The 13,356-nt window shown below is 48.3% G+C and overlaps 1 protein-coding gene across 1 annotated transcript in view; it reads right to left on the bottom strand.

The window, feature by feature from the left end:
* The window catches only part of LOC126545824 (cell adhesion molecule Dscam1-like), a 710,777-nt gene that overhangs the window by 278,518 nt on the left and 418,903 nt on the right, over positions 1-13,356 (bottom strand). The window contains exon 4 of the mRNA XM_055061988.2: positions 479-778. Within this exon, the coding sequence (XP_054917963.2) occupies positions 479-778 (300 nt within the window). The remainder of the gene's footprint in view (positions 1-478; positions 779-13,356) is intronic.

Consider the following 13,356-nt stretch of genomic DNA (forward strand, 5'->3'; position numbering starts at 1 on the left):
AGCTTACCTTTCCATTCACTTTCATTTCCCTTTTTGTTCATTATTTTATGCATTCCAATTTCAACGACAGCTAATTTCTCCGATGCTTTCTTTGACTTCACTGTACGTTGGCTTTATAAGGTCATGATCAACAAGATCTAGCGCTTCGGTTTATCTTATTCTCTTGGTCACACACACACACACACACACACACACACACACACACACACACACACACACACACATATATATATATATATATATATATATATATATATATATATATATATATATATATATATATATATATATACATATATATATATCACTAAAATTTCGCGATACGTGTAATTCTAGGTCATGATCAACAAGATCTAGCGCTTCGGTTTATCTTATTCTCTTGGTCACACGCGCACACACACACACATATATCAGTAAAATTTCGTGATACGTGTAATTCTAGCGGAACAACAGCGCAACGGTACACCGCATCACGTACCATTCACACGAAGCACCGCAGAGTAGGCAGTGGTTGCCGCCTGGTTCTTCACCACGCACGTGTAGTTGCCCGAGTGCTCGAGCTGCAGGCTGTCGGTGGACAGCATGCTGTAATCACGCTCGTTGTGCACGTTGATTGCCGCCTGTGAGCTGGGCGCACCGTTTTCCACTACCGGCACGCCGTCTTTGAGCCACGTGAACAGAAACGGAGGGTCACCTTGGACCACAGTGCAGAACACCTTGATGCGCATGCCAACCTGCATGTCCTTGCGGAACTCGTAGTGCGAGATGACTGGAGGCTCTGCGCAAAAAGAAGACAACGGACCACAAGTTAAGAACGCCTATCTATAGCATTCGAACGAAGCAAGTTGATATATGTTGATGGCCGCTGGCTGGCAGCCAGAACATTGTTCGTCTGAGGGCACCAGTTAATCTTGATATCAGGAACAGATCCAAAGACCACATCTTTATCGTAAAAATTCGATTTTTTTTGCTATCTGTTCGCTTTAGTTTCTTTCTTTTTAATGCTGCAAAACTGCGCTCATACGTTGTACCTTTCGCCGCAATAAAGTCAGTTAAAGCTTTAAATATACAAGTATTATTATTATTATTATTATTATTATTATTATTATTATTATTTGTTTGGAAACATGTATACATTTGACAGGAAAGGGAAAGCGAGGAGCAGGCTGGCAACTGACACCGGTAGGGCCACAGCGCCTGCTTACTCTTCAGAAAGGAGGTGACAGAAACATACAAATGGAAGGTAGGAAGAAGGGGATAGAAGATTAAAGGAAGAGCAAGATGGGGGGACAAACTTCAAAGAATTAAGCAGAACAAACAGAGTACAGGTCATACGCAGTAGGGCCAGTCACTGCAGGTCACGCTACTAAAGAATGTTAAATAGAAGAAATAGTGTCTGAGCTACAAACGTGAACCTGTTAGTTAATCCTAGAAGAGTAAGGACAGCGTGATAAGCCTGAACACGTCGAGACACAAAAACACTGGGGTACAAACATTCGTCGAGCGTCGTACACCGAAGGCCAAGGATGTGACAGTCCCTCACCAGCGACATGCGCTGCGCACTGAAAGCGGCACACTCCAATATCAGGTGCTGAAGCGTCTCACAGCAACCGCAAGACGTACAGGATGGACTGGCCACACGTCCTTGCCTGTATAAACGTTCGCACATGTTCACACAGCCAACCCTTAGCTTGAGTAGTTGTACTCTAACGCCACGAGGCAAGCCTCGACCACTAATACGGAACGGGAACATTCGATTTGCGACGCGATGGTCTGAATGCTGCTTGAGTAGGTGGTGACGAATCAGCAGACGAGCGTCATTAGGCTTGCACAAAATAAAACCCATTTAATGCAGTCATGGTGGCTAGTATTCTGGTATTGTTTGGGCGTTTCACATTTAACGCACACGTAATGGCTGCCACAGCAACATAATCAGAGAAAGAGAAAACAAGGAGAGGAAAGGTAGGGAAGTCAGCCAGACGGGCGTCCGGTTTGCGATCCTACATAGAGGATACGGAAAAGGGGGAACACATAGAGGAAAAGAAGGACTGAGTGAGCCCTGCGCAAACGGCGGATGTTGTACCTGATGACTATAATTGGTCTCTCAGGTCGATGCACATCAAGAACTGCACTAGTGAGCGAATAGCGTTTTACGTCAGTGCCGGGTGTGGCCATGGTCCCAGAATTTTCTAATCAGATTATATCCCGCAGTTAAGCTGATTGTAATTTGTCCGGGAATACAAGCGTCGTATCTCGTACGGAGGACAGATACACAACAGGAGCTCGATTGTTTCCTCACACCTACAGGAGTCGCAAGTCCAACTATGGGGCATTATCATGCGGCAGAAGACGCCACTCCCAGCCATACGCGGCACAGCAGTATTGTTTCGCAGCAGGAGAGGCTAGCTGGCGCTTGCAGCCGTAGCTAAGGGTACCGGTAAGGCAGGCGGCAATTGGAGACACTCGGAAAACTTCACTGCGTCAGTGGCCCATTTTGTTATTGAGATTGTCTTTATCTGAGCATGAAGACGAAGGTTCAATGCAGCGTCCGTCCTCGCCAAGTTATCTATAAGTGTCTGGTCGTCCTTGTGGGCAGACCAGGAAGCCTTGATAGGGAAATCGTTGCCGACGATGCCACAATGACTCGGGAGCCATTGAAAAATGACGCCGTGCCCTATCTTTAAAGCCTGATGGTTAACTTCTCTTATGACGTGTACCATCTACTCCTATGTTCTGTGACGTAAAGCAGAGTGGAGATTATTAAGAGCTGCCTCAGAGTCACAAACGTGGTCCGTTTCTGTACCGGTTCAACGGCACATAAATGACATAGTTCAAAGTGGCATAGGGAGCTGCAGCTTCTGCAACCGATGGTTCTCTTATCAGGCGAAACTGCAACTTGTTTTATTGAAATTAAAATAAAAGAAAGCGATGTAGTCACCTTATAATGTTGACGGCTAGCCCTTTCCGCATAGTAGTTAAAATAACGATAAAAATTTATTGAAATAAAAGATGAAGCAATGTCATAGGGTAAAATTTGCACAGCATACTGTGAAACTATTCGGAAATGAACACAGCGAGATAAAAGGTGAGGACCAGTTGGGAACGCACCGAGTCCCTACATGTGGCTCAACAGACACCCTGCATATGTATTCTTCACAGGAGCAGACCCAAGACTCAACATTTCAACAATGTCGTTCCCGTACAGAATAAATATTGTCGCTTCCAAGGATCGGAAGCAGCAATTTTTAGCCATCGGCCATATTCCTTGCCTTGGCGAAGAAAAGTATGCCCATCCAGTGTTGCAAGTAACATATTTACCAAAGGTAAAATTGCTTAGGGCAGTTGCACTGTGTAATCCTATACTGAAAACAGGGTTCATAATAAAATACGTTTCAAGAAACTCTGTGTAACTCTATACGTGTTTGGGCATTTCAACAAGGACAGTATCAAATAGCCGCAATTTCAATGACATCACGCATTCTCTTGAGCAAGAAAGAGAATCTTGTTTCGCTGCTGTGTTTAGGATAGTATAAGACGTAAACAAGAACTCTGGAGGTTCGTTCGTGATTTCAGAGAGTGGCAGAGTGTCACCGCTTACTAGATCAATAGAAAAAAAAAGTAATAATATATTTAGCTTTGCAAGTATACAGACAAAGCAATAAACAAAGAGAAATTTCGAAAACAGCACAAGTGCCTCATTATACGTTATATACGTGGCAGGCCACAATCTGTATCGAAGAAAGGAGCGTACGCACGACGAGTATCAAGCTTTATTTTAAACCAAGCTGAAAAGCTGGAAACCGGAAGGCCGAGCGGAGCCGTAATGGCACCGGGCCCGTTGGACGGCGCACCTGAATAGACTAGTCTTGGTTCTCGTAATATCAGCGTAGAAGACGGGAAGGTTATTTATCTTTCTGTTTGCTACATAAACAAGTCGTTTGTGATGGGAAGGCAGAGAGACAAAAAACAAAGAAAAAAACCACGCACCCACAAGAAGACAGAAGTCGACGCGATTGGTTCAAGCTCAAAGACGGAGTTCGCTGTTCAAAGCTTGAAACGATAAACATAAAAACTAACCAAGACTGCATCTGAAAGCTGAAAAAAATTCTTCCGCGTCTACGTAGGGAGTTATGATGAACGGCATTTAATGACATATAAATGAAAAAAGCGAAATATCGCCACGGGAACAGCATATATAGAAAGCATACTTATTGAAAGATGCCCTGAGATGGAAGCACCACCACTTAGTTTTCTTTTCACTCATCATGACCAGCTTAACTTAGTCACCCAACGTATTTCATTTCTATGGTATAAGCTTCTGTGAGTTGGGAATTAAAGTAGATAGACTGCTGCACCTGAAGACGCGTCATGAAAGAAAATTAAACTGTTGTATAGCGCTATGTCATTGTGCCGAAAGCATTTCGTTTTACCGTTGCAAGACGAGAGGGCACATGAAAGAGGTTACACTAATGCTAGCATGCCATGAAAAAAGAAGAACTTTGGTTTCTATTAAACAGCCCGCTTGATAAAAATAACTTTGCGCAAACAAGTTCCACAGATCGAGGTCGTTGCCCTGAATGGCGCGCATACAGGTAACATGAAAGATGAAGGTTGCGGGCGAGCCCATTGTATGCACACTGACTTTATAAAAGTATAACAATTTCGTAGTGGTTGCGGCTGGCGCAGAAGGGGTCTGATCACTGTATTCTAGTTTTATTGTGCATGAAGTTGCACGGCACCACCTCTGGCGGGCAAGCGAGCGCGTTGCGACGCTTGGCGCCGTTTTGATTTGGCCTTACCTGGGCGCAGTATAGAATGCGGGCGAGAGCTTGCGCGGACAAGGAAAGCACGGAAAACAGGCTTCCGAGAGTGAGGGTGACGTGGCGTCTCGGGGATGCCTTCTCCACTCACGCAGCACCTTGCGCGCTATCGCGGCAGCAGCTGTGCCCTTTCGCCCGCTCTTCGACGACGGCGTTCGACGACGCTCGACAGAAAAGGGGGAGTACTTGGCGTTTCGACAGCAGCGCAGTTCTTGCCTCAGGAAATGCGGCGGTCAGTTTTTCTCTTCTCGGTCGAGCTTCAATAGGCAGGCGTCGCTACTCTCGGGAGTAGTACGATACGCTACCCTTAAGTACGCAACAAACTGACTGGCAGCGATTGGGATACGGAACCCTGGAGACCCCAACTTAGACGACAACTACGAGGTCGTAGCCACTTTGTCCTGGTGACAACGTTCGGAAGGAAGGTGCCTGGATTCATTACTGCATATCAGGAGTGTACGGCTTTTCTTCACTAAGATATCACTTGGCTTTACGTATTTTTTGTAAAAGTACAGTGCAGTTGACAGTAACCGTTGACGGAAGTTTTGAGTACGTCAAGGTTGTTATAGAGTGAAGAATTAGCAGCACTAAGGGCAGGCACGAACTTGAAGGCACTTAAGAAGCCGGAATTGTTTAGCTTGGCGAGAGAGTTCGACCTCCAAATTGTCGAATCAATGAGAAAGCCGGAGATCATAGAGGCAATCGAAGCGATCGGGGCAGACGACGATGAACTGAAGGAGTGCCTAGGGAGCATTGCAGATAAAGAATAAGAGCGTAAGCGCCTAGAGGAAAAAGAAGAGCGCGACCGTGTTGCACGCGACGCACTCGAAATGAAGCGCCTAGAGACTGAGCTCCTGAAAGCTAAAAATACTGAAAGACCTAGCCCAGAGGCACGTGAAAGCGAGCGCAGAAGGACAGACTTGATGGCACCCTACGCAGTAGGAGGGGACATAGGTCTTTTTCTGGTACAGTTTGAGCGCACGTGTGAAAAGGCAAAATTCGCGAGAAACACGTGGCCGCAACGCTTGCTTACGTTACTGCCACGTGAGGTAGCTGATATCATTGCCCGCATGGGGAAAGAAGAAGCAGAGGACTTCGATGAAGTCAAAGCGAATCTGCTTAAAAAGTATAGATTATCAGCAGAAGCATTCAGGCGAAAATTCAGAGAAGTCGAGAAGACCAAAAGTGAGTGATACTCAGATTTTGCATACACCTTGGAGGTAAACCTGAAGGAATGGCTCAGAGATGAGGGTGCACTCGGCGACGCCGAAAAGACAATGCAGTGCGTTGCTTTAGAATAGTTCTACCGCCGGCTGCCAGTAAACATCAAGCATTGGGTTCAGGATAGACCAGGCGTAGACACTATCACGAGAGCGGCCGATCTCGCTGAGGAATGCGTAACCCGCCATGCGTTCGAAGGCAACGAAACTCCCAAGAAGGAGGCGATTAAATACAGACCCGACAAGCCAGAGCGATGGTCAAAGTCGAATCAGTATAAATCAAAGGGAAGGTCAGATTCGGTGAAACGTAGTGACGAGAACAGCAAGGGAAGGGAGGAGTCACCCCAACAGAGGGCAGAAAGGCAAAAGAAAAAAAGCTTTCGAGGCCAAAAAACCAATGGTTTGCTACAACTGCCAGCAAACAGGGCATATCTCCGTGGGATGCAAAAATCCCAAACTTGCGTTGATGTCACTAACTAGTAACGAGGAAAATCTGAAACTGTTAGAACCATACCTTCAAGACCCCGTGGTAAACGGCAAACCGTGTAGAGTGCTTCGCGACTCGGCAGCCACAATGGACGTGGTGCATCCGTCGTACGTAGAGGAAGGCCAGTTCACGGGAGAATGTGCTTGGATAAGGCAAGCCGTGGAAACCTCCAGTGTTTGTCTCCCTGTGGCCAAGATTTGTATCGAAGGCCCTTTTGGAGTACTGGACACTGAAGCTGCCGTCTCGGCACATCTCCCGCCTCAGTATCCATATTTGTTTTCTAACAAATCTGAGCATTTGCTGCGGCGCAGGGGTATCCGGTTTAGTGAAGAGATAGTACAAGCCTTAACTCGTTCCAAGTCAAGGGAGCTCGCGGCCATGGCAGTGTACGAATGTCCAGTGCTAGAGGAAACCGGTTTGACGGAGGATTCGTCAACCAGCACCAAACAGAACAGCCCTACAGGGGATAATGCGGAAAGTACACTAGCTAATGAAGAGGTCAGGAAAGCAGCAGAGCCTGAAATGTCTCGCGAGGCAGAATGCAGACAAAGGTTATTGAATGTAAGCCATGCCACATTGATTGCTGAGCAGGAAAAAGATTCCACCCTGCGTAACCTAAGGCCCGACGCTAAAGAAGGTGTGGCCAAACAGAACGTAAAGTTCCCAAAGAGGGCAGGCGTCCTCTATAGGAAGTACACCAGTCGAAAGGGAGTGCAATTCGACCAACTAGTGGTGCCGCATCCCTATCGTGAGCAGCTCCTGCACCTGATTCACGGGGGCTTTTGGACAGGGCATCTGGGCATTCGTAAAACAAAGGACCGCTTATTGCAGGAATTTTACTGGCCCGGCTGCTTTCGAGAAGTAGAACCATCTGTAAGAAGCTGCGACCTATGTCCACGCATAGGCAAGCCCGGAGATAAGGCTAAAACGCCAATGAGACTAGTTCCCATTATCACGGAGCCATTTCGCAGGCTTAAAATAGACACAGTGGGACCACTTCCTGCAACGCAGTCTGGCTATCGGCATATTCTTACTGCACTTACTGCAACGCGGTCGAGAAAGTCCACTCAGTCATGAAACGGCTTTTGCGAGCCCTTTGTTACGAGCACAAAGCCGATTAGGAGAGTTGCTTGCCTGCAGCAATGTTCGCGCTTCAAACTGCACCGCACGAATCAAGAGATTTTTCACCTTCAGAGCTCGTTTACGGACGTTGCCTTCACTCCCCTGTTCGCATTGTTCGAGAAGCCTGGGAATGTCGGGCAGACGATCCTTCGGTTGTGGCATACGAAACAAACTACGTAATCACGGTGCCGGGAAAACGAAGGACACCACAAGTGTACCATAGCAATCTACTTAAACCCTGCCGGCAGAGGGAGTCCATTGTGAACATGTCCCTTTACCAAACTGAGCAGATGCCCGTCGACTTTCCGGAGTTAACAGTAGTGACGGAGGCAAAAGACATTCACGAGACCATTGACAAGCTAATAGAGCAGGCGGAGTTGAATCCCAATGGAAGGGCCGAACTGAGGGCACTCGTGTTTGAATTTAAAGATGTATTTTCAGACACACCGGGCAGGACCACTGCGATCATTCACGATATCGAGTTAACCTCGTCGGACGCAGTTCGTTCGAAAGCTTGTCGCGTTTCGCCTCGTCAACGTGAAGTCATGGCCGCTGAAATAAACAAGATGTTAGAGCTAGGTGTAATCGAGCCAGGAGAGAGTGATTATACCTCGCCTCTTATCTTAGTTGAGGTCCCAGGAAAGGAGCCGCGGCCATGTATCGACTACCGTAGGCTCAATTTAATCACGAAGGACCAGACTTATCCAATACCACATATCGAGGAAAGGCTTGAGAAAGTGAGCAGTGCTAATTTCATTTCTACGCTCGATTTAGTCAGAGGGTACTGGCAGGTTCCGTTGATCGAGAGGGCAAGCAGGCATGCGGCGTTTATTTCCCCGATAGGAACCTTTCGTCCGAAAGTCCTGAGCTCTGGATTGAAGAATGCGCCATATTGCTTCTCTAGCCTTATGGACCAGGTGCTACGAGGAATGGAGGGTTTTGCACTTCCCTATCTCGATGACATAGCAATCTTTTCTTCATCATGGGCGGACCATATGCAACACCTGCGAATCGTGCTGTGTCGTCTACGAGAGGCCAACTTAACTGTTAAGGCTCCCAAATGCCAATTAGGGCGCGCGGAGGTAGCTTATCTAGGTCATGTAACAGGGCAAGGTCATCGTCGGCCTTCCGAGGTTAAACTGACCGCAATAGACAACTTCCCGCAACCACGCACCAAGCGGGACATCAGATCATTCCTCGGCTTGGCAGGTTATTACCAAAGATATATCCCACGGTATTCCGAGATTGCGAGTTCTTTAACGGATGCTCTCAGAAAAAGAGAACCACGAACGGTAAAGTGGTATGACGAAGAAGAAAAGGCTTTTAGTATGCTGAAGAACGCACTAACGAGTCAGCCAGTGTTGAACGCACCCGACTACTCTAAGCCATTCATTCTTCAGTGTGATGCCAGCGACAGGGGTGTGGAGGTGGTGCTCTGTGAAAAGAGAGATGACGAGAACGAACACCCTGTACTGTACTCCAGTAGAAAGCTTTCAGTTCGTGAGGGAGCATACAGTGCATGAGAAAAAGAATGTGCCTGCGTAGTATGGGCGGTGCAGAAGCTAGCTTGCTATATCGCTAGTTCAATGTTCACCATAGAGACTGACCACTGTCCCCTCACATGGCTGCAGTCCATGTCTACGAAAAACGGGCGTCTTTTGCACTGGAGCTTGGCTTTTCAACAGTACACCTTCGATATTCGCTACAAGAAGGGTAAGCTTAACGGTAATGCGGACGGTTTGAGTCGTTGCCCCTAGAGTAACGAAAGCCTCATGCGTTCATACGTTTTTTCCCGAAGTGTAGCCGATTGTTAGCTGATTTTAATAACCACGTCTTAACGCTTTCAAGAAATGGCTGTTTTTAGTGTTCAGGGGGGGGGGGGGGGGAGGACGCGCGTAAGGAATGGGAAAGGTGTAGCGAGTTTTTTTTTTTTTTTTTTAAGCCGGGTGTGTCTTGGAGGAGGGTGGCCTTGTGCTCGCTGCTTTGTGGTTGTGGGTCCGGCATTTGCCCACGCAGGAGACGGTAAGTTGCGAGACCTGCTTGCAAGACCAATTTCACCGGACCGGACCAGGAAGAAAAGTCACAAGAGTGGCCACGGGGACTGATGACAACTCCCAGGAATCTACCAGCTACGAACTAAGGGTTCGTCACCTCTGAGGAGAACTCTGCTGCTGAAACGCCGATCCCTCGCACAGTGGCTGCTGGCCCCTACGCGTCGGGATCTTCCTCCCCCGCCGGAGACACTGTTATGGTTGGCGTCTGGCACCACGTGCAGAAAGGGATTTCACCCGACCTTCTCGCACCATGCCTCGTCGAAATGAGGCGTGACTGCTCCTGCTACGGTTGGCGTCCCGCACCACGTGCAGAAAGAAATTTCTCTCACCCGACCTTCACACACCTTGCCTCGTCGAAATGAAGCGTGACTTCCTAATTCGCCATGACCATTTCGAGTGTCTGCCGGTCTGGCGGAAGCCCCGCAGTGTTTACAGGCCTCTTTTGTGTGCGTGTGTGTGTGTGTGTGTCTTTAGAGGGACCCTTTCCTCGAACGGGGAAAGTCTACAGGAGAACTTCCACGAAACAGCAACGCGCAAAAGAGACAGACAAGCGTCTACAATTCCAGGAGGCGGGACGGCCTCCTCCTTGCAGCAGGCTTTCTGTGCCGGTCACGCGACGTCGACGGAAGCAAGATCCCTCCCACGATTGTAGAGAGCCTATTTAAGGGGCTCCGAAATGTACTTTTGAACACTTCATTCTCTTCTCTTCATTTTGCACCAACCGTGCAAGTTTCGCACTAGAAATCGTCTCCCCCTTGCTTGGTCGCCATGGTCTACCGGATGCCTGCAGCCCGCCGACAACGCCACGCTATCCGATAAGTAACGTCGGTCGAGCGTCGATAGGCAGGCGTCGCTACTACTCGGCAGCAGTACAATATGCTACCCTGGAGTACGCAACAATGGCCATTCGGGGGCATACCAGGGCATACTCGATGACGGATCGGAAGAGTCACAGCGTGAATGGGGTCGATTCAGCGTCAGCAACCGTTGCATCGCGACGACAGCAGTGTCGGTCGATGTGGCCGGGGCCACTGCACGCAAAACAGATAGGCTGGTTACTGTGCGTACGCCAATGATTCACGGCCGACACGAACGACAGCTGTTAAGCCACCTCGCCACGCAGGGGTGCTTTGATTTGCGTGAAGACCGATCAGTGTTCAGGGACGACTGCCAGCCCCGCGAGTGGCTCGTCGCGCTGGTAAGGACGCCGTGTCAGAGCTCGTTGATTCCGCGATTCGTCATGACTATGATACAGAGTTACAATTTCTGACACAGGGCGACGGGACTTCGCAATGAGCTTATGAAAGACGCCATCGTCTATACCGTTCATTATGTGTTGAATGTTAGCAGTCTCTGTAATAGAAGCCTCGACACGCTGGCAGAGGTCGACGACGTCCACGATGTAGCTGGTAAACGTTGCATCGGGGTGTTGTGCCCGAATGCGCGAACGTTGTTCTGCGCGCAACTTCCGGGCCGCAGGGTGGCCGAAGAGTTCCAAGAACGACGCCTTGAAAGCGGACCTGGTCTTAGATTACTCAGCTTTGTGGCATCATCCCATCGGTTGTGCGCGCTTACCCTCCCGTACGACTAGAGTCAGTCCTAGACATCATGGTCGTCCGTGCCACTGAACACCGCAAGGTTTATTTGGCGAAGCGTGCCGGAGCAAGTGATGGCCGGTTGTGGTGGCGCCTGCTGGGCCGCATCGGCTGCCATGGTAGACTGTAGCGTACGGTTCGGAGTTCCAGGGTGGCGTTGTTGAAACACGGAACCTCCACTAATTGAAAAGAGGTTTATTTTTCGAAGGCTGTAGAGTCAAAAGGTTGGCAGCGAAGTGCACTAGTTCACGTGCCTCTCTCGCGCACTACGTTGACAATCCTGCTTGCGCCTGGGATCTCTTCTTCTTTATCTTCTTAATTATTATGTGTATAACCAACGAATTTGTTACGAGCAATTATATATCACTAAACATAGTTATTCATGAACAGTCTCATTGCATTGTTACAATCGTGGTGCCGGGTGGAGGCTCCCTTTGTTCGTCACTGTTGACCAATTCATGTCTATCTTCCCATGATACCTTTTTCCTGCTTAACCATAGTCATGTATCATTTGTGTTTATGCGAATAAGAAAATTCAACATCACTTATGGTGCTCCCTAATGCGAAACTGGAACGCAGCTCTATACGTGTTTTCATTTCACGATATATTGGCTGGCGCGGACAATCTATTTCATCCGGCACATTGCAAACGGAGCGGTGTGGTGCGACTGCCATGCTAATAGGGATATCGCGAGAGGCAGTGCGTGGGCGCGATTCACAGCAGCCGCCGCAGACAGACCTCCGCTCATGCAGCGCTTTGTTTCGATATATGGTTAGGTGAACGCGCTCGCCGCCTGCCTTATCGATGGCGTCATCGGTGAACAGACGACGGCGTGCCACGCTGGCGCCATCTCGTAGCGGTCGTCGCCACAGAGTCCGTCTTGCGCCCCACTACGTTTTTCTTCTCACGTTTCGCCATACCCTCCTCCTTCGCTATCCTCCTTGCACTCTCTTTGCTCTATCGCCGTCTTTTATCTCCCGCTGCGCTCCGCGTTCGCTCTTTCATCTATCATTGTGCTCTTTCACTCGGTTACGCCAAGGGAGGACGCCAAGGGACGACGCCTACGCGAAACACAGTAACGGGTGCCAAAGAGCTGTTCTATAAAAAGAATGCTGAACTGAACCGAGAGTGCTGACTAGCTGAGGAACATGTGTTATAAAGTTAGTATGGTTCTGTTTGCTGTCTCTGTGCACCTGTGCGCCAGTACAGGCCTGCTAGGAAAAAAACTCCAGAAAACTCCAGTTTTATTTCAAGAGCTTGTTTTGATGTTGTTTCATGGCATACGGTCTCATTTCTTCTCCTTAATGCTGTTGATAGTAACACTATGTACTTCCCAGATGCCATTGCGCTCTGGTTCCTACGAATTACCAGTGTTGTGCGGGGAGTAGTTTGTAACCAATATAATGGGCAGCCTTCATTTCATTAATTGATTGTACTGATTCGCCGTTCGTGACATCAGCACAGCAGCAGTAGGAGTGCTGGCGCCGACGTCTTGCGACGCTGTCTTTAAATAACTAAGTCTGCGGGGCAATAACAGCCGTGAACACGTGTGTTCAACTTCTCTACTGGCGTAAAAGTATCAGAAGAAATCTAACCCTCATTGCGCAGGTTGTGGTTTAACACGTCGTGCCAATATCTCCTTACTAGGGCTCGTGTTCTCTGTAGTTACTAGTGCACTCATGGACCTACATTAAGGTGCTTCTCTTGATGAAAGACGTCATCGTCGATACCGTTCATTATGTGCTGAATGTTGGCAGTCTCTGTAATAGAAGCCTCGACGCCGGAAAGTCAGTGATATGTTTAACTACCGCCTTGCTCTTGGATTTCTAAAAGAAACCAAACAGAACTTCAGCATTGTTTCATCTCTGGCTAGATTAAAACACAACATCCCATGTTATAACACCAGGTCCCTGGAATACTGGCATGTGCCGCATGTGCGTTCAACCTATCGTAACCAAATGACTTGTTACACTCTCCCCACTCTGCTGAATAATCTCAGATTTGCTTCCATCGATGTACCTAATTGTTCTGGCAGAGACCTGTATAATTTCTATTGC

The sequence above is a fragment of the Dermacentor andersoni genome, chromosome 1 (assembly GCF_023375885.2).
Source record: "Dermacentor andersoni chromosome 1, qqDerAnde1_hic_scaffold, whole genome shotgun sequence".
In the NCBI taxonomy this organism is placed as follows: Eukaryota; Metazoa; Arthropoda; class Arachnida; order Ixodida; family Ixodidae; genus Dermacentor; species Dermacentor andersoni.